Below are 17,522 nucleotides of genomic sequence, written 5' to 3' on the forward strand. Positions count from 1 at the left end.
TGGGAGAGATCCAGAAAAACTCTGAGTGGGAAACTCGGTGAGGCAGAGAGACAGACTTCGAGAGGCAACGCCTTGGTCAGGCCAGGAGATCAGCCCAGCGGGGTCCCCAGTCTCTCCCCTGCTCCCCCATCCCAGGCTTCCTAGTGTCCAGAACTCCACGTCTATCTAAGCACACGGGGGTGGGGGTGAGAGCGGGTCAGCGCCGAGCAGCCGGGTCAGCTCAGAGGCCTGAGGGGGAAGCGAGGGGGAGGGGCGCTGAAGGACGGGGGGGGGGGGGCTCATCCATTTCTCCCTTGACAGGTGGCTTGTGTTTCTGATTGGTCAGCGCCGCCAGGCTCACACCTCCCTCCCCCAACTCTCTGGAATGTATAATTATCTGCGCGGGGGGTGGGGGTGGGGTGGGAGTGTGTGTGGGAGCAGTCACGTGGTTTTAGAACTACCCTCCCCAGGTCTCCCCTACCTGTGTCTGCTTTGGGGACCCCCACTGAGTCCTTAAAGTACAGGATCCCAAACCCCGAGGTACCCAAGACTTCTAGGGCTGACAGCCGCCGTCTCCAGATGTGTGTGTGGGGAGGGGGTGTCAAATCTGAAGGTTCTGAGAAGGGACACCCCAGAGGTGTCAGAGACCACAGCGGTGGGGGAGGGCCGGAGCTGGAGCCAGAGGGAAAGGGAGGGGAAAGAAGAGGGAGGGGAGGGGAGGGGGCTGCCCGCGGGGGGTTGGGTCATTGTCTTTTAGAATTTGGGAGCCTTTGAAAAGCCGTGGGCCCTCCCACCGCTATTGTGCGGGGGAAGATGTAGCAGCCTCTTCTCCGAACCACCCCTTTGCCTCCGGACTTCTCTGGGGCCAGCAGCCGCCTGACCAGGGGCCCGGGGCCGCGGGCTCTGCCGACGACCATGGGCTCCGTGTCCAACCAGCAGTTTGCAGGTTCGAGCTTGGGACTTAGCGGGGACACCCTAGGGTGCAGGGGCGCCCAGGAGCCACGTGGAAGGGAGGTAGGGAAATGTTCCTTGGGCTGCACGAAGGACCCCAAGTCAGTGCGGCCTTCTGCTTCATGGGGCCATCTCTGGAGCAAGAAACCCTGGTGTCCCAGTGGCGTGCGCTCCTTGGCTACGGGGTTGGCGGGGGAGAAGAGGAGGGGCCTGTCCCGCTGTGTGTCCCCGGGCAACGTGTTGTGGGAAGAGGAGCAAAACTTTCGGGGCACCACTGGCCTCGGTGGAAGCGTGGGGACCGCGGGAGGCAGCCCGGACAGGTTTCTTTTCGCTCGCTGCTTGGTAGCTGCCCCCTCCTGGGTGTCCACCCGTGGGCTGGACACTCGGGTCTTCCAACCCGGGCCCTGAAAGAGCCCTCCAGTTCGAGGGCCACCCAGCTGAGCTCCCGGCCCTCCCTATCTCCAGGTGGCTGCGCCCAAGCGGCTGAGGAGGCACCCGAGGAGGCGCCGGAGGACGCGGCCCGGTCGGCAGGAGAACCGCAGCTGCTGCACGGTGCCGGCATCTGTAAGTGGTTCAACGTGCGCATGGGGTTCGGCTTCCTGTCCATGACCGCCCGCGCCGGGGTCGCCCTCGACCCGCCGGTGGACGTCTTTGTGCACCAGGTGAGACTGATTGTGGTAACTTTGCCTCTGGAAGGAGGTCTAGGAGTGCACATCCATGGGGAGGCGAAGGGGCTCGGCTGTTCGATTGAGGGAGATCAGGGGCCCTCACTGTGCGTCCCCCTCTTTGCCGAGGCACCCCGATTCTGTGTCCCTGTTAAGTACAACGGGAGGAGAGGGAGGGCAGCACCGATTATCAGCACTACCCGCCCCCTTCCGGGAACCCCTCCGGCTTACCACGTGTCTGTTACCTCTTTCCCCTGGGAAGGGGGCAGGGGGCAGGGAAGTGACCCCGTGTGGCAGAAACTAAGGTTGTATTGTGCTTGGCGGTGGGGGGAGGGCGAGCAGGCCGGCCAGGGAAGTACATGCCGGGTTATACCCGGGCGCCGAGCTCCCAGCGCCTGAATGGAGCTCGGGGCGGGGGGCGGGAGAGAGAACTGGCTACCGGACCCAAGGGGGCATAAAGCTGAGAAATCAGCATCGCCAGCTCTTTAGACCTCGACCAGGTGGTCACCCAAATCTTGGGGCCTGCGTAGGTTTGGCAGATCCCTGAAGGATCCATTTGGGGGCTTGTGAACTCCTTTAAGAGGATTCCTTATAATTCAGGACTGGGGACTTTGCTATCCAATTCCTACTAGGAGAGAAAACCTAAGGAGCTTAGGCCTTCCATTCCTGGGCCAGGCTGGGAGGGAGTGGGTAGGTCGCAACCCCAAGTTCTCAGTTAAAGCAAGGCAGCACAGTGGGAGGTGAAATTCAGTGTCGCAGGGCAGGGGGTGGAGGGAAGGAGGCCGGCCTCTGGACCTATTCTCAGCTTGGCATTTATGGCCCCAGACAGCCATTGATTGCTGTCCTAACATTCCTGGCCTCAAACAAGGAGTCAGACTTCAGGTCTCCCTCCTCCCAGGCTTCCCCTTTCTGAATATCCTAGAGTCATTCCGGTGGTCCTGGACCACCAGCTACCCACAATGACCATGTAAAAGAAGTTGCTGCCTGCGTTCCTTCCACCTTTGGAGGTTTGGAGCTGGACCTGGAAAGAAGAAATTTGCTAATCCCCTGCCCTGTACGTTGACACCCAGGCCGGGCAGGGAGGGGTTACTTCAGGGAAGTTGGCTTTAGGAGCCATGGGGGATGGGAAAGGAGGATGTGGGGATTAAGGGTTGGAGCCTGAGGGATGGCATTTTGGAGGGGGAGGGGTGGGGAAGGGAGATGCTGGGTGGACTAGTTGGAGGCTTCATGGAAGTCTCTGAGCACAATCCTCCAAGGAGGTTGAGTTGCGGGGGACAAGGGAGAGGGGGACCCACAGTTATTGTTGGGGACAAGCGGTCACTGGGCTACCTGAACATCTGCCGTGAGGACCTGCAGCAGGATGCTCAGCTACCTCCTTGCAACACCCCATTCCACCCCTATCCCTCCCATCTGACTGCCTGTTTCAGGCTGGTGGCTTTGCCCCCCTTTCTGTCTCATTTACATATGTGAATGATAACCCACAGGAAGTAATTGTGAGAGAAAGAAGGGAATTGGCCTCTTTAGATCTATTAAATCACTTTATTACAGGAACCAGCTTTGAATGGCCCTCCTCAGCGGGGTGGCAAGCCTCCCCCACTCTCCCATTTATCTGATCACAAAGAGATTAAAATCTTTCCTGGTCTGGCAAAGGACTGGACAGCTTCCCCAACTTTGGAAACCTGGAATAAAAGAGTCAGATCCAACATTTTCTTCCCTCCATAGGCTGCTAAATAGGGGCTGAGTGGAGCATATCCCCTCATCTTCTGGGGTTCCATGATGATATACGAATCCCAAGGAAGGTTTTCCTGAGCAAGTGGGGATCTGTGCCTCAAAAGACTTAACCTTAGTTAGGATCCAGAGCAACTGGAAAAATACTGGATAGCTTAGAGGAAAGCAGGGGACCTTCAGGCTTGGGTAGTGGAGCCTACACTATGCAGTTTCAGATAGACTAGCTTATAGATACTCTGAGTCTTGGAATTTCCAGGTACCCACAGTTGAATATGTTATCATGAGGGAGATGAGCTGGGATCAAGAATCACAATTTTTCTCCCTAATCCCCGGCTCTCCTAACTCTAGTCAAAGAGGACAATAACTGGTGGAAATTCCCTGAGCTTTACCTGGTAGCTCTGTATTTATGACAGCATGCTGCTGGGGCTAAGTAAGTTAGTCCCTGCACTTAAGAAATTTGAAATATTTCTCTGATAATCCCTAAGAATTGTTTACTGGGGGAGAAGGAAGTGTTCCTGAAGCAGAGCGAGGGTAAGAAGTCCTTAACGAAACTTCTCATTCTTTGGCTGTGGCTGGTGAGCACCCTGGAGTTGGGGTGGGGTGGTAAGAAGGATAATTGTCCTAAATTAACTTTTGCTGTGGGGGAGGGAGGATAGGGAGCCCCTGTCCAGGGTAAGAGAGAGAGGGGGAAAAAGTAATTTAGAACATTTTCTTTTCCCTCACAAGGTTGGGCTTATTAGGTTCCCAACACCCTGTTAGCTACTGTTCTTACACACTCTCCCAAATACTTTATTTGGCCCCCCAGGAGTGAGTAAGTGGGAGAAAAAGCCCATCTTCAGCCTAAAATAAACAAAAATCCCAACCCATAAAGCAAAGAGATTTCTGTAACAACCCTTTTACTCAGCCACAGGTCTTTAGATATAGAAATGTGTCTCTGGGGTTAGGGGAATTTAAGAATCATAAAGGCAGATGTCAGAACCTTTATAGTTTCTCAATCTCCACACTGTTGACATTTTGAGCAGGATAGTTGCTTGCTCTAGGGGTTGTCCTGCATTACAGGATGTACAGCAGTATTCTTATCCTCTACCCTCTAGAAGAATAGAGGCCAGTTACATCCTTTAGTTGTGACAACCAAAAATGCCTCCGGACTTTGCCGAATGTCCCCTGGGAGGCAAAATCACCCCCTTCCCTTGAGAAACACAGGGAAAGCTAGAGCAAGAAAGAGCTAAACTGTCTCCTATTTTCCTGAAAATCACCAAGAATTCTAAATTCCCTATGGCCATTTAAGAGTCTTGTCTTAACTCATTTCCTGTGACTCAATTCCCGAACTCTCAAGATTTGTAGAAATTAGGAAATAAAAAAAATTTTCTGCTTTCCCCTAGCTCCTCAGAATCCAGACATGTTTAAATTAGTTTTTTAGCTAAATGCTATATCAGAAGGCTTGGGCAAAACAAAAGCACGAATTTGACCAAGGGATCAAGTTGTGTTAGGATAAAAAATTTTCAATACTGAGACAGAAACTGCTGAAATTGCTCTGAAGCCACAGGGCTTGCTTTTTCGGAAAGCGATGAGTGCAGGGTGGAAAGAGCAACCTCAGTCGGGGTCTAGGTTAGCACTGTTGGGTTTGGGTCCAGGGTTTTGTAAGAAATCTTTCCCACCTGGTTTAGTATATTGCACCTCATTACTAACATGTCTAGTTATTGATGATCTTGTTGTATACCCTCTTCTAATTAACCTGTAAGCTCTTTGAAGAGAGGAACTTAGCTGTCTGGTTAATTTTCTAGTGTGCACTTGGTGGGTTAATTTAATGAATATGAAAAAGTAAGGGGATCTTGAGCACCTTGGTGATCAATCAGAAACACAGTTAACAGTTTGAGATTCATGTCCGTAGAGGTCTTCCTCCAGAGAAAAAGACTGGAGATAGGGAGAGGTATTAACCGCTAGCTGCTCTCTTTCTGGACTGGCTAGAACACGGCCTGGCACAATATGCCACCGTGAACATCTGTGGAGTGCATATCAGTGGAACCACACCCTGAGCTCCAGATAGGATCCTGTTGTTTTTGTAGATGGACTGGAAGCCACAGATTTGGTGGCCATTTGTTAGGTATTTCCTTTCCATCTCAATGGGAAAAGGCAGAGTAAAAAAATCGCCTTGATTTTTCAGAAAGTTTGTAAAGAAATACGTGGGTTAATTTGGGCACTGTGGAATCTTCTGGGGTGCTTCGCTGAGAAGACATGCTTTCTAGACGATGTCTCAAGTAAAGGCTGTGCCACTATCCTGAACAAAACTTCAAATGTGGGAAGCTTCTACTTTGCAGTTTGTGACACTGCTGCCTACCCTACAAGTGGTTTTTAGTGACTTTCACCAGGGCAGTGTAGTTCCTTGAACATTTCTAATCAATCAATCACACTCTCCACCCTACTGGAATTCATGTTTTTTGGAAAAACTGCCCTAGGTAAAACCACCCCTCCCTTCTCCCTGCAGTCATAAAAATCAATTACCAGCCCCATTGTCAGTCTGGAAAGTCAAAGGAATTGGAGGAGGAGAAATCTTTCAAGAACAGTACATAATTGGTACAGACTTATTAAACATTATCTCAGCTTGGAGTTACTTAATTCAGACAGGAAGCCAGGGTCCAAAGAGAGTAAATGGCTTTTCTAAACAGTAACAAGAACAAGTGGGTTTCTACCTAAAATTCTAGGAACCTTTTATTCTTATCCTTGAGCAAGCAGGCGGGTGAGTGGCGGTGGTGCGGGAAGTACGCCCCCTTCCTTGAAACTGTCTTCCTGAGGCTAGAGGAGGACAAGATGACTGCCCTAAGTAACTTGGGCAATGAATCTCCATGAACACTGCTCAGTTCAGAACCAGGTTTTGTGCCGACATGCTAGTGAGCAGCGCCATCTGGTGGAGAACTCCAGGCAGGATCTGGGGGGCTGGCTGCCTGCAGCCTTTGGTTCTGGACCTCTTTTTTCCCCACCCTCCTTGACACACACCATTAAATAAATTGTTTCTGGGGGAACCAGTTGGTTAACCAGCCCCTACCAAATCCTACCTCCAGGAACGAAGCTCAGGTAGAGCTGTGACACCACAGGACTGAGTCATTAAATTACCTTCATCTGCTTTTTACTTTTGAAATGTGACTACTAGAAAGTTTAAAATTTTATATGTGACCTGAATGATACTGGACTGCACTGGCTACAGAGTCAGGCTAGTTGCAATCAGCCCAGCTCTTCCCTCTCACTGTGACTTGACCAAGGTGCTTATTATTAATCCTTCTGTCTCCATGTCCTTAAGCTGTAACATGGGGGTCATAATAACACCTACCACACAGGTCTGATGTGAGGGTTAAATGAGTTAGAACATGTAACAGGCTTAGAACACTGCTTAGCCTATAGTGTCAATTACTAACAGTTATTTTGGATAGCAGAGAACTTAGTGTGTTCAGCAAATGTTTGTGCACTGCTAGTAACCTAGAACTGAGGGTAGAGACTAGGTAATCTTGAGCTGGAATGGTCTAAGTTGTTGCAGAAGAGCCAAAAACCCTAGCTTTTATCTCTGTAATCAAAATACCCTGAAATTCTGACTCTGTTCCCACTTATGTAGAAAGGAGCAAAATGACTAAAATGAACAGTGTTAGAGCTGGAAGGGGTCTGATTATCCTGAAGTCTGATCCCCCGCTTTTACAAATGATTAAAAGAACGAGAGCCTGTCCAACTTTCTTAGAGCAAGTTGAAGGAAACTCAGGTTCCTGCGTGATTTTTTTCACTCCACCACATTTCCTAAGTGACCCCCCTAAGGTCCCTTTCTAACTCTAAACTTACAAAAGCATATGCTGATGCGGGATAAGGTACTTGATGGGGGGGAAGGGTAGAGTAAGCAGTTACTGAGATGTATTATCAGGGGAACAGTAGGCCTAAGTACTTTATCTGGACCCCGGCACCAAAAAAGGAAAAGAGAAATGCTTTCTGCAACTCTTTTCTAAGTGCCGTCTTCCCTTGCCACTGGGCCCGTGTAAGCTGTACACTCTCCTAACTTGAACAAATTAGAAAGGAAGATGAGAGTCCTGCCTCTTCTCCCTCTCTCTTTTAAAATAATTTATTTATCGGGCCGGCCCGTGGCTCACTTGGGAGAGTGCGGTGCTGATAACACCAAGGCCATGGGTTCAGATCCCTATATAGATAGGGATGGCTGATTAGCTCACTTGGGAGAGCGTGGTGCTGACAACACCAAGGCAAGAGTTAGGATCCCCTTACCGGTCATCTTTTTAAAAATAAACTAAAATAAAATAATTTATCTAAATAAATAGTTCAGGTTCTTGTGTGAAGGATTTAACTGAAGGTACCCAAGGGGAGGTGTGGGATGCGCAGGCCAGAGAGAAGGTCTTTGGCAAACCCAGCAAGATTGACTGGAGGGAGAGAAAGGTGTTTCTATCTCTATTTCTCTCACTGGGGACCCCAATGCGGGAAGGAAGGAAGGAAATGTGTTGAATGTGGGGGTGGGGAGGGGCGAGCAAGAGGGATCTGCAGCCTTGGAACTCCAGGAATCTGACCACCAGAACCAACCAGTGTCAACTCTTTGTTTCCTAGTGCTGGGCTCTATTGGGGCAGCTCAGGACATGCCCCTCCCTCCAGGCCTTTTCTTTTTTGGAGGGGATGGGGAGAGGGGCAGGGCCCTGCTTTGTGTGTGGTTGGGGGCGGAGTGGGGGTGGTACAAGAATTTCAGGCTCTTTCAGATGCAGGCCCTGGAGGCGGGCTCGATGGGGCTGCACGCTGATTACCTATCTGATAAGAGAGGAATTCCAACTATGTTTTAGAAGGGGGAGGGGAGGGGACAGGGAGCGACCCCTGGAGACCACCAGTTTAAATCTTCGCCAGCCACTTGTGTTGGAGACTGCAGGGGTTTTTTTACTCTTTGAAAGTCTTCCACAGAGCTCAGATTCTCCAGTGATGGAGTAAGTGACCTGAGGGGACTAGTCAATTTCATAGTGCACGTCCCCTTTTATATTACTCTCTTGTTCTCCCCATAAACCTATGAGGTGTTAATAGAGCACGGTGTTACTCTTAGTAGACTGGAGCTGAGAGGGGACATTTTTGAGTTTCCACAGCCAGTTAGTGCTAAAACCAGAGTTAATTTTGAGTCTCTTGACACTTGGTTCTCACTGTTAACCCCGCCCCATCCATCCAGTCTAAAGAGGTTGGTAATTGCCTCTCACTGAGGATTTATGTGTGGCCGGCAATGTGTTAACTACTTTTCATGCATAAAACCTCACAGCACCACCATAAAATTAGTATTTACTCCATTTTATAGGTGAGCAAAGAAAGGAGGGAACAGGCCCCCAGCCTGCTGGGACAACTTGTTCTTAACTACTTATCTGCTGAATCACAAATAGAACTGGGAGTGACCCAGCCTAAGAGCCAACAAGGGAGACGGATGGAGCTGGAATTGCTTGGGTCAAGAAAGCGAGGTCTCGCTCCTCCAGTCCCTCCTGACTCACTGACTTTTCCCAGCTCAATAAGAGACAGTCAAATCTTAACTTTAAATTCAGGGTATTATACTGTGCAGCAGGGAGGGGGAAAAGTCCTTTCACCTTGGCAGTGGCAGTGTTTTTATATCCTGCTTTAGTGCTCTACCCCCTCCCTCCCATCAGGTTTGGGGTGTGGAGGAGGGGAGGGGAGGGAGGTGACAGAGCTGTGGATCATCCCGTCCCTGAATGTTCTTGTGGACATAAAAACAAGTAAAAGTATCCCATACCTTTGGAATATTTCCATGATTGGACAGCTACAAATAAGAATACAGGAAGTTATTTACTGAACAATTGATCTTTCCATTCCTGTGTAATCTTCATTCGAGCCTATTAGCTTGATAAGTACTGTTTTCCCATTCTCTGAAGGATCTGAAACCCAGCGGTGACTGGCTGACAAGGTCATGCAGCCAGTAATTGGCAAAACCAGCATTTCATGACCAGGATGTCTGGTTCCTGGGCCTGTGCTCTTAACCAGTTACCTCAATGGAAGTTTTGTCTTTTGCAATACCATCTAAATTAAAACAAACGTTTAAGTGATTGAGGAATTTGTGGATCCCATCTGGCTAAAGAATATATATGTTTCATTTAAGTCCCAGTTTGAAATGTTTCCTCCCCCCTGCCAGCATAAAATACTCATGTTACTTATTCATGTTCTCTGGAGCCAGGACTAGGTAGGTTCACAGTAATCCCTTTTGCCTCTCTGAACATCATTTTCTATGATTACTGCTCCTTGTTGACATATTTGACACACTCTTTGGATGTTTTACTATAACAGATGACGTTGTAATGAAGTTTATTCTGGGTAGGGTATGGGAGATGCTATTAACCACCACTAATATGTTGTTATTGATGCGTTAAGTGGCAGGGTACAATGAACTGTGAGTTTTAAATCAGGCACTCTGGGTTCTTCTGACCCTGGTTTTGCCATGCAACTAGCTGTATGAATAATTTCCTCCTTTTTTTGAAAGCTGCCAGGCTCTTTGCTAACTGCTTTACAAGTGTCATTCTTTATAAATCTCGGTACAAACTGGCAGTGTTTTAATGGGATTATTTCATACATATTGAAATGTGCTAGGCATTATTTTAGGTACCAAAATGTGGCAGTAAACAAAACAGACACTACTTTCTTCTTTAATGGCTGCATGGTATTCATTATTACGGATATTTTACTCAATCATTCCCCTCCTAATAAACTGCTAAGTTATGTCTGTTTTGTTTTTACCAACAATGACATCGAAGATATGTGTCAGGTTAAGTCTTCCTGCAAATTACGTACCTATATTCTGTTGTATAATTCTTTTTTCTTACCTTTTTTTTTAAAAGATGACTGGTAAGGGGATCTTAACCCTTGACTTGGGGTTGTCAGCACCACGCTCTCCCAAGTGAGCTAACCGGCCATCCCTATATAGGGATCCAAACCTATGGCCTTGGTGTTGTCAGCACCACGCTCTCCCGAGTGAGCCACGGGCCGGCCCTTTTCTTACCTATTTATAAAGTGTAGGAATCTGGCTTCACTTCCAAATAGATAATTAATTTTTCCATGTATTCTTGGATTTCTCAGTGACTTTCCATTTTAATCCCCTTATCTATTTGCTTGGGTTACACCATCTTTACCCTTCAACTTTCAGTAATATTATTTTGATATAATTTCAAAATTAGAAAAAGATGGCAAGAATAGTACAAAAACCTCCCCTATAACCTTTACCCAGATTCATCAATTCTTAACAGTTTGCTCCATTTGCTTTCTCATCTTTACAGATAGCTTTATCATTTTTTCTTCGTAAGCACTAATTGCAGACATTAAGCACCTTCGTGTATTTCAGAGTATCGCTTGGTTTGGGTTTGTCTGATGTTCCCTCAAGGTTAGATTCAGGGTGTACATTTTTAGTCGTATATCCCTAGTGCAACATCAGGAGATATGTCCCATGTTAGTGCGTCCCATTTTAGGTAATGCTAACCTTGAATAATTTGGATAGGGTACCATCTGCCAATTTTCTCTGTAAACTTGCTCTTTTTCCTTCTGTAATTGCTCTACTACAGATTATACCTGATGTAAAGTAAGTTGTAATATCTCGTATTCTTGGCATATGTGTTACCTCTTAAGAATCACTAAGTCTTCCAATCTGGGATTATGATTTTTTCTTTTCATTTTTTCCCCCTCAGTTCCTGTTTTATATCCTGTAATACAACTTCAGCTTTTTTCCATAGACATTTTACCTTGTTAAACTTATTCTGAGATTTTTGTAGATTGTTGAACATCCTCAGTTTTTTTAAATAAGGTATACTGTAATGCTTTGATATAAGATTACTGCCTGATTTTATATTTTTTCCAGTATTCTACTTAATTGTAGTTGGCGGGGGGGGGGGGTTGTTTTTGTGTTTTGTGGTGGCTGGCTGGTATGGGAATCTGAACCTTTGACCTTGGTGTTACCAGGCTGTGCTCTAACCAACTGAGCTAACTGGCCAGCCAGTGTCTTTTGATGACAGTATAAAAACTAAGTGAGGTATTATGTGAAAACACAATGTCTAAGTACTTTATCATATTGCCCTCTATATTTTGCAATTTTATATCTTTTGATTTCTTATTAATGCCTACATGTAGAAATTTTCCTTTTGTTTACTTAGAACTTTAATCCCAAATAGCTGCAAAAAAAAGTTACAGCATCTGTTTATATAATCACGATCGTTCTTAAGTAATGTAGTTTTTTGTTGTTGTTGTTGTTCTTAATATGGTGACTTCTTCAAGTCACACAGTTTCCTTACTGGTGAAATGGAAGTGCTATCCCACTTGCTCTTCCTACTCTTCAGGAATGGGTGTGTGCATTTTGGGTTTTGGTGTAATAATGGAAATTAATGTTAAAATCTACCATGTTTCCCTTCCCCAGAGTAAGCTGCACATGGAGGGCTTCCGGAGCCTGAAGGAGGGTGAGGCAGTGGAGTTCACCTTTAAGAAGTCCGCCAAGGGCCTGGAATCTATTCGTGTCACCGGACCTGGTGGGGTGTTCTGTATTGGGAGTGAGAGGCGGCCAAAGGGGAAGAACATGCAGAAGCGTAGATCCAAAGGAGACAGGTGTGGACTGGAGGGCAGCTTATGTGGATTGCTAAGGGCATGCTGAGTATGGAAGGGGGCTTTCTCAGTTCTGCCACTTTGTTGGACCAGGTTGCCAAAGATAAAATGAAGTCTGTGGTCCCGGGCAACATCTGGATAGTTGGGGTGCCTGCAACAGATGTGGGCCAGGGCAGTGCATGAGGAGGACACTGGGGATGACCTAGCTCTTCTGCTGGGGACAAGTAATTTTTCTCGTGAGCTCTAGCCTCAGTGGTTAGTGAGGATGGTGATGCTAACCTCACATGATGATATTAGAACTAAAGGAGACCATGGATACGTACATGATGAGACAAGATGTTATATCTGTATCTGTTGATTCTTTACCAGGTCTCTAGATGGACAGTTTCCTTAATCTTGCTATTGGTTTTAAGCCCTTTATCTCTGAGCAGACACTATTATCTGGCTTCTTTAATTTCTTCTACATTAAGGGTATAGTAGAATCTCAACCTATCCCCCAAACTGCAAATACCAGTTGGGGTCAGTGACTTGCATTCTTCATATTTTTCAAGTTGACATGAATCTGAAGAGATAATCTAGACAATTAGATTTGGAAAGGATTTAGAGATCATCTCATATTCTCTTTTCATAAAGGGAGATCGGTCACCAGGAAGGAGGAGAGAGTAGTGATAAACCTGGACCAGAGCCCAGGTGTCCTCTCTCAGGGGAGGCCTCTAACCTCTTCTGACTCCTTTCGCTCACCTTTACCATCTTGCCTTGTACTAGGTGCTACAATTGTGGGGGTCTAGACCATCATGCCAAGGAATGCAAGCTGCCACCCCAGCCCAAGAAGTGCCACTTCTGCCAGAGCATCAGCCATATGGTGGCCTCATGTCCACTGAAGGCCCAGCAGGCCCCCAGCTCACAGGGAAAGCCAGCCTATTTTCGGGAGGAAGAAGAAGAGATCCACAGCCCTACCCTGCTCCCAGAGGCCCAGAATTGAGCCACATGGGGTGGGGGCTATTCTTTCACTATCAGGAAATTTCAAGGAGCAGGCATCAATCGGCAGAATGGAGAAAGTGGGGATAAGGGTGGGTTGAGGGTAGCTGGCACTGCCATGTATCTCAGGCCAGGGTTCACTGCATCATCCCTTCTTCCCTCTTCGGGGGGAAGGGGTGAGGCAAAGGAACTCCAACCGTTCTCTATCCAAATACAAGTTAAGGGCCTTGGGGGAGTCACCCTAGAACCTGCATGCTTTATCTGAGGTTCCATCCCAGAATCCCCACCTTTTGAAAGTTTTCCTTTTAAAGAAGGATATGTAGTAATATTTCCCATGCTAGAGTGAAATGATTAAGACCCAACCCACAAGCCACTACATTCTGTGGGAGGGAATCTCAGCAGTAAGGCAGCTTTTTGTCACATCTTGTTTCATCTTTTTTCCTCGTAACCCGCTCTTGGGATGGGGTGCTGGAAACTGTCCCAAGCAGTGGGTTGTGGTGACAGGCAAAAAGGGTGGTTGGGGGAACAGCTTGCAGACCTTCTGCTCCTAAGCTCACTCCCACCCCATTCTGGGCAATGTGATTTTATTTGCCTCCTTGGATAACTGCACCTTGGGTCCCACTTTCTCCAGGATGCCAACTGCACTAGCTGTGTGCGAATGACGTATCTTGTGCATTTTAACTTTTTTTTTTTTCTTAATATAAATATTCTGGTTTTGTATTTTTGTATATTTTAATCTAAGGCCCTCATTCCTGCACTGTGTTCTCAGGTACATGAGCAATCTCAGGGATAAGGCAGCAGCAGCTCCAGGTCTGCATAGCAGGAATTCTTTGTTGTTTTATCACCGTGGAGAGCAACTATTTGGAGTGTATAGCCTATTGAACTACCTCATTTTTGCCAATTAGAGCTGGCTTTTCTGCCATAGTGTCCTGAAACCACCCCCCTCCACCTTGAAAATGTTTCATGGGAGACCAGGTTTTAACTGGGTTGCCCCATGACTTGGTCTCCTTCTACTGGAAGATTGGAAAGTAGTCTAAAACAGGAAAAGGTGGTGTAGAAAGGTTAGGAGAGGCTGGGCCAGGTGAAAGGCCCAGACGGGAAGCTAAGGTTAGGTGAGGGTTAATCCTAGGGCAGCCACTTGCTTTGCATAACAGATCCATCCTTCACTGGATTAGGCTAGGTTTGCCATGCACAACATGGTGTACGTGTGTACTTGTAAAAAATGTAAGTAGGTAAAGATAAGTTTTAAGACCACTACCCCTGTACCCAACCTGTGCTGTCCAGGAACGGATGTATGAAGCAAGGACTAAACTTCACCTTTCAAACTCCTTGGCTTCCAGGGAGACCCATAAGCAAGGGCCTCTTTGTGGTGCTTGGAGCCAGTGTCCTGCCCTGCTGCAGTAGTGATTAATAGTGTTGTGGTAGCTAGAGGAGGAAAAGGGGGTTTCGTTTACATGCTGTGAGATCACTGCAAACCTACCTCACTGTTGAAACGGGACAAATGCAATAGAACGCATTGGGTGGTGTGTGTCTGATCCTGGGTTCTTATCTCCTCCAAATGCTGCCCCCCTCTAGTTTTTGTATTTGTCTGGACTTTGTAGAACTTCACTGAGTTGGTGATTGCTAGGTGGCCTAGTCTGTGTAAATATAACGTGTTGATCTTCATGTTCTTTTGGGGTTTTATTGTTTACAAACTTCTTGTACTGAGAGAAAAATAGCCAAAGCATCTTTGACAGAAGGTTCTGCACCAGGCAAAAAGATGTGAAACGTAAGTTTGGGGGGCTCTCTTGTTGAAGAGGTGATCTTGAACCATTCTTTTGTGCTCTCCTTCCCCTATTTCCTATTTTGGCCCAGATCTTCTGTCCTAAAAACTTGAGCCTATCCTACCCTACCCTCTTCTCCATCCCCACCCCCCTCCCCCCAAAAAACCCTACGCACCCACACACATACACATTTAATTCTTATGGTGTCTCCACAACTCTTAAATGATTTATGCAAAAATTCTGCAGAAGCTAGGAACCATCCATGCCTTGTTCCCAGCCTCCTAAGTCAAGACCATTTTTGTATATGACTCATGCCAAACATTTCACACTGCTGTATGTGGATGGATCAAACCTACTTAATCTAATCCTAAAGTAGGGAGAAGCAGTGGGGGTGGGGGGGAGCTTCCATGTAGAAAGTGGAGTCAGGAAAGGGAATATGAATGTATATCCAAGTCACTCAGGAACTTTTATGCAGGTGCAAGAAACTTATGCCAAAGTGGCCACAAGATTGTTGAATAGCAGACGGACGAATGTAACTTCATGTTTACTGCTAGAAACCAAAGCTTTGTGTAAAATCTTGAATTTATGGGGAGGGTGGGAGGGTAGGAAAGCATGTACCTGTCTGTTGTTTCCCTGATCCCTTCCCCTCAGTCCTGAACTGCAGGAGACTAACCCGTCTGGGGCTCTGGTGACTCCATCACTCGGATATGTTTATTTTGATGGATGATTTTGCTGTACTGGGCACTTCCCATTTTCTAATCATTTTGTAACATGCTGACTCTTTTCCCTCCCCTTCTTTCCCTGGGAAAATACAATGAATAAAGACTTATTGGTACTGAAACTGTCCTTTTTCTCAAATATTTAGGGAGCTTTTCTCCTATAATTCCCACTTTGGATTGGGTCTCAGAAGTCACAGAAGTAAGTTAGGAATGAATCTTGGAAGTTCAGTCTTCTTAGCACCTCATTACAGTGGATTTTTGTTTCTAGTTAAGGCCTCTTGTCCATTCCTTGGAAGCTGCCACATTCAAGAGGGGATTAGGGGCTTGGCATGCATAAGAATGGGGTTGCTTGTGCCACTGGCTGGGATGAAAGGATGGGGCCATGGCTTGGGGCATGAGACCCTAATAATACTTTGTCCCTTACTCCTCAAAGCCCTTTACAGATCTTAATTAACCCCTTGCAGCACCCCAAGGAGGGAAATGTAATGTGGAATTGGGGAAATTGAGGCTGGAGGAGATTCACTAACTAGCTAAAAACATTTTCTTTGAGCCAAAGTTGCTAACCTAAAGAACTGAATTTTTAAATACACAGGACGGTACTTCTGAAAGTTGTGGAAAACTCGAATTAAAAGGTAATAGGAATCTCTCCATGAACTTTTTGAAGTGAGGATTTAAAAAAAAAAAAAATCTTGATTGAAGGCAAACCAAGTGCAAGGAAACAGGGAAACTGGATTAAATCCTCAAACCCTGGCAACATTACCACAAGGGTAAAACGTTTCATAATCCACTCCAGGGACTTTGTGGTGCCTTAAATAATTGTGCCAAAAGCCCAAGCTCACAGTGGAAGCTTCTAAAGCATCAAGCTATTTCTGGGCTTCAGTAAATGGTCTTCCTGCAAAATTGAAGTGAATTGCTAGGCTGCCAGGTTGCAAAATGGGAAGCATGGAAAAGTTTAAGACTATTCATGGGTGAGTTACTCATCTTTAGGGCTTCCTTTGGCCATGTTGCTCTGTTAAAAGTAACCCTTCCATCAGAGAGTGGAAGACAAAATGAATTAGAGATCACCAGTGCAACCTCTATTCCTTGTTTCTTATATAAGACTGCAATGCAAAGTGAAGATACAAGAAGGTTCTTTAAATTGTGAAGTCCTATTTGACTCAACATTCAGATGGAAGTTGTTTCTCGCTTTGAAAAACTGGTTGCATCAGATTATGTAGTTTTTTCCTGCTTGTTTTAATTTTGAGGAAATCGAACTACCAATTTATTTTGTGAGCCAGTCTCCAAGTTCCTGCAGCAGTTTTTTCTTAAAGGTTTGGTGCAGAGCTAAAACTTTGATTTTTTTCTTTTTCTTTTTGGCGGATGGCCGTGACAGGGATCAAACCCTGGACCTTGGTATTATCAGCACCAGGCTCTAACCAACCGACTTGACCGGCCAGCCCTTGATGGCCTTTCTTCTACTTTAGAAGTCAGGTTCCTATAACAGACGTCTTTCTGGCCTTAGGCCTTTTTCAAGTTCTTCTGGGTAGGTCTTGAGAATTAGCAAATCCTGCAATGTGTGTGCCTTAAATCAGCACAAAATGGACTGACCTTCAGTGTATCTGTAAAATTGACTCGAGCCAGGAACTACTTCACACACCATGACATTCACTAAATAAAGCAATAAAAACATTTTTAAGACTAAGCTGTACCAGAGCTCTAATGAAGCCCAGTTCTGCGGCCTTCCAAGGTAGGGCCCCTCTACCAGGACATTGCCTTACCCCGTTTCTCAGCAGTCCTAAACTGCCTTCAGCGGTCGAGAAGGCCCTCAATTTCGGAGGTGGAGGTCTCTTAATTCTTGCCCTGTGCCACATTTCCGTAATGCGTTTTCCGAAGTCCTCCCAACCCGCGTGTCTAAAGACCCCCCCTCGCTCCTTTCCCTGGTGGGCTTGACCCCGCCTTCCCCAATCGGCTCCCCAGCACGTGGCCCCGCTCGGTCACGTGAGCTCGGCTTCCTCCCGCGCCCCGGGGGAGTGTGGGAATCGCAGACCCGGACGCTCGCGCCGCTCCTCCCCTAGCCCGGAGGCGCAGTGCAGGGCCCCGCCCATTCGGTGACGAAAGAGGCGTGTCCCGGCGCCCAGTGATTACGCGCTCTCCCGGCGCCACGTCGT

The 17,522-nt window shown here is 47.0% G+C and overlaps 1 protein-coding gene across 1 annotated transcript; it reads left to right on the plus strand.

Annotated features, from left to right (window-relative positions):
• The first annotated feature begins 894 nt into the window (after window positions 1–894).
• LIN28A (lin-28 homolog A) lies at window positions 895–12,897 on the plus strand. Its single transcript, XM_063107087.1, has 4 exons — window positions 895–925; window positions 1,396–1,592; window positions 11,734–11,918; window positions 12,681–12,897. The coding sequence occupies exons 1-4, from the start codon at window positions 895–897 to the stop codon at window positions 12,895–12,897; spliced, it is 630 nt and encodes a 209-aa protein (XP_062963157.1).
• Window positions 12,898–17,522: the final 4,625 nt, after the last annotated feature.

The sequence above is a fragment of the Cynocephalus volans genome, chromosome 8 (genome assembly GCF_027409185.1).
Source record: "Cynocephalus volans isolate mCynVol1 chromosome 8, mCynVol1.pri, whole genome shotgun sequence".
Taxonomy (NCBI): domain Eukaryota; kingdom Metazoa; phylum Chordata; class Mammalia; order Dermoptera; family Cynocephalidae; genus Cynocephalus; species Cynocephalus volans.

Bases quoted from the DNA above. Each gene is read 5' to 3' on its own strand.
- LIN28A (XM_063107087.1), top strand. From the start codon at position 895: ATGGGCTCCGTGTCCAACCAGCAGTTTGCAG. The intron at 1,593-11,733 runs GTGAGACTGATT...TCCCTTCCCCAG, and splicing joins TGGACGTCTTTGTGCACCAG to AGTAAGCTGCACATGGAGGG. The intron at 11,919-12,680 runs GTGTGGACTGGA...GCCTTGTACTAG, and splicing joins CGTAGATCCAAAGGAGACAG to GTGCTACAATTGTGGGGGTC.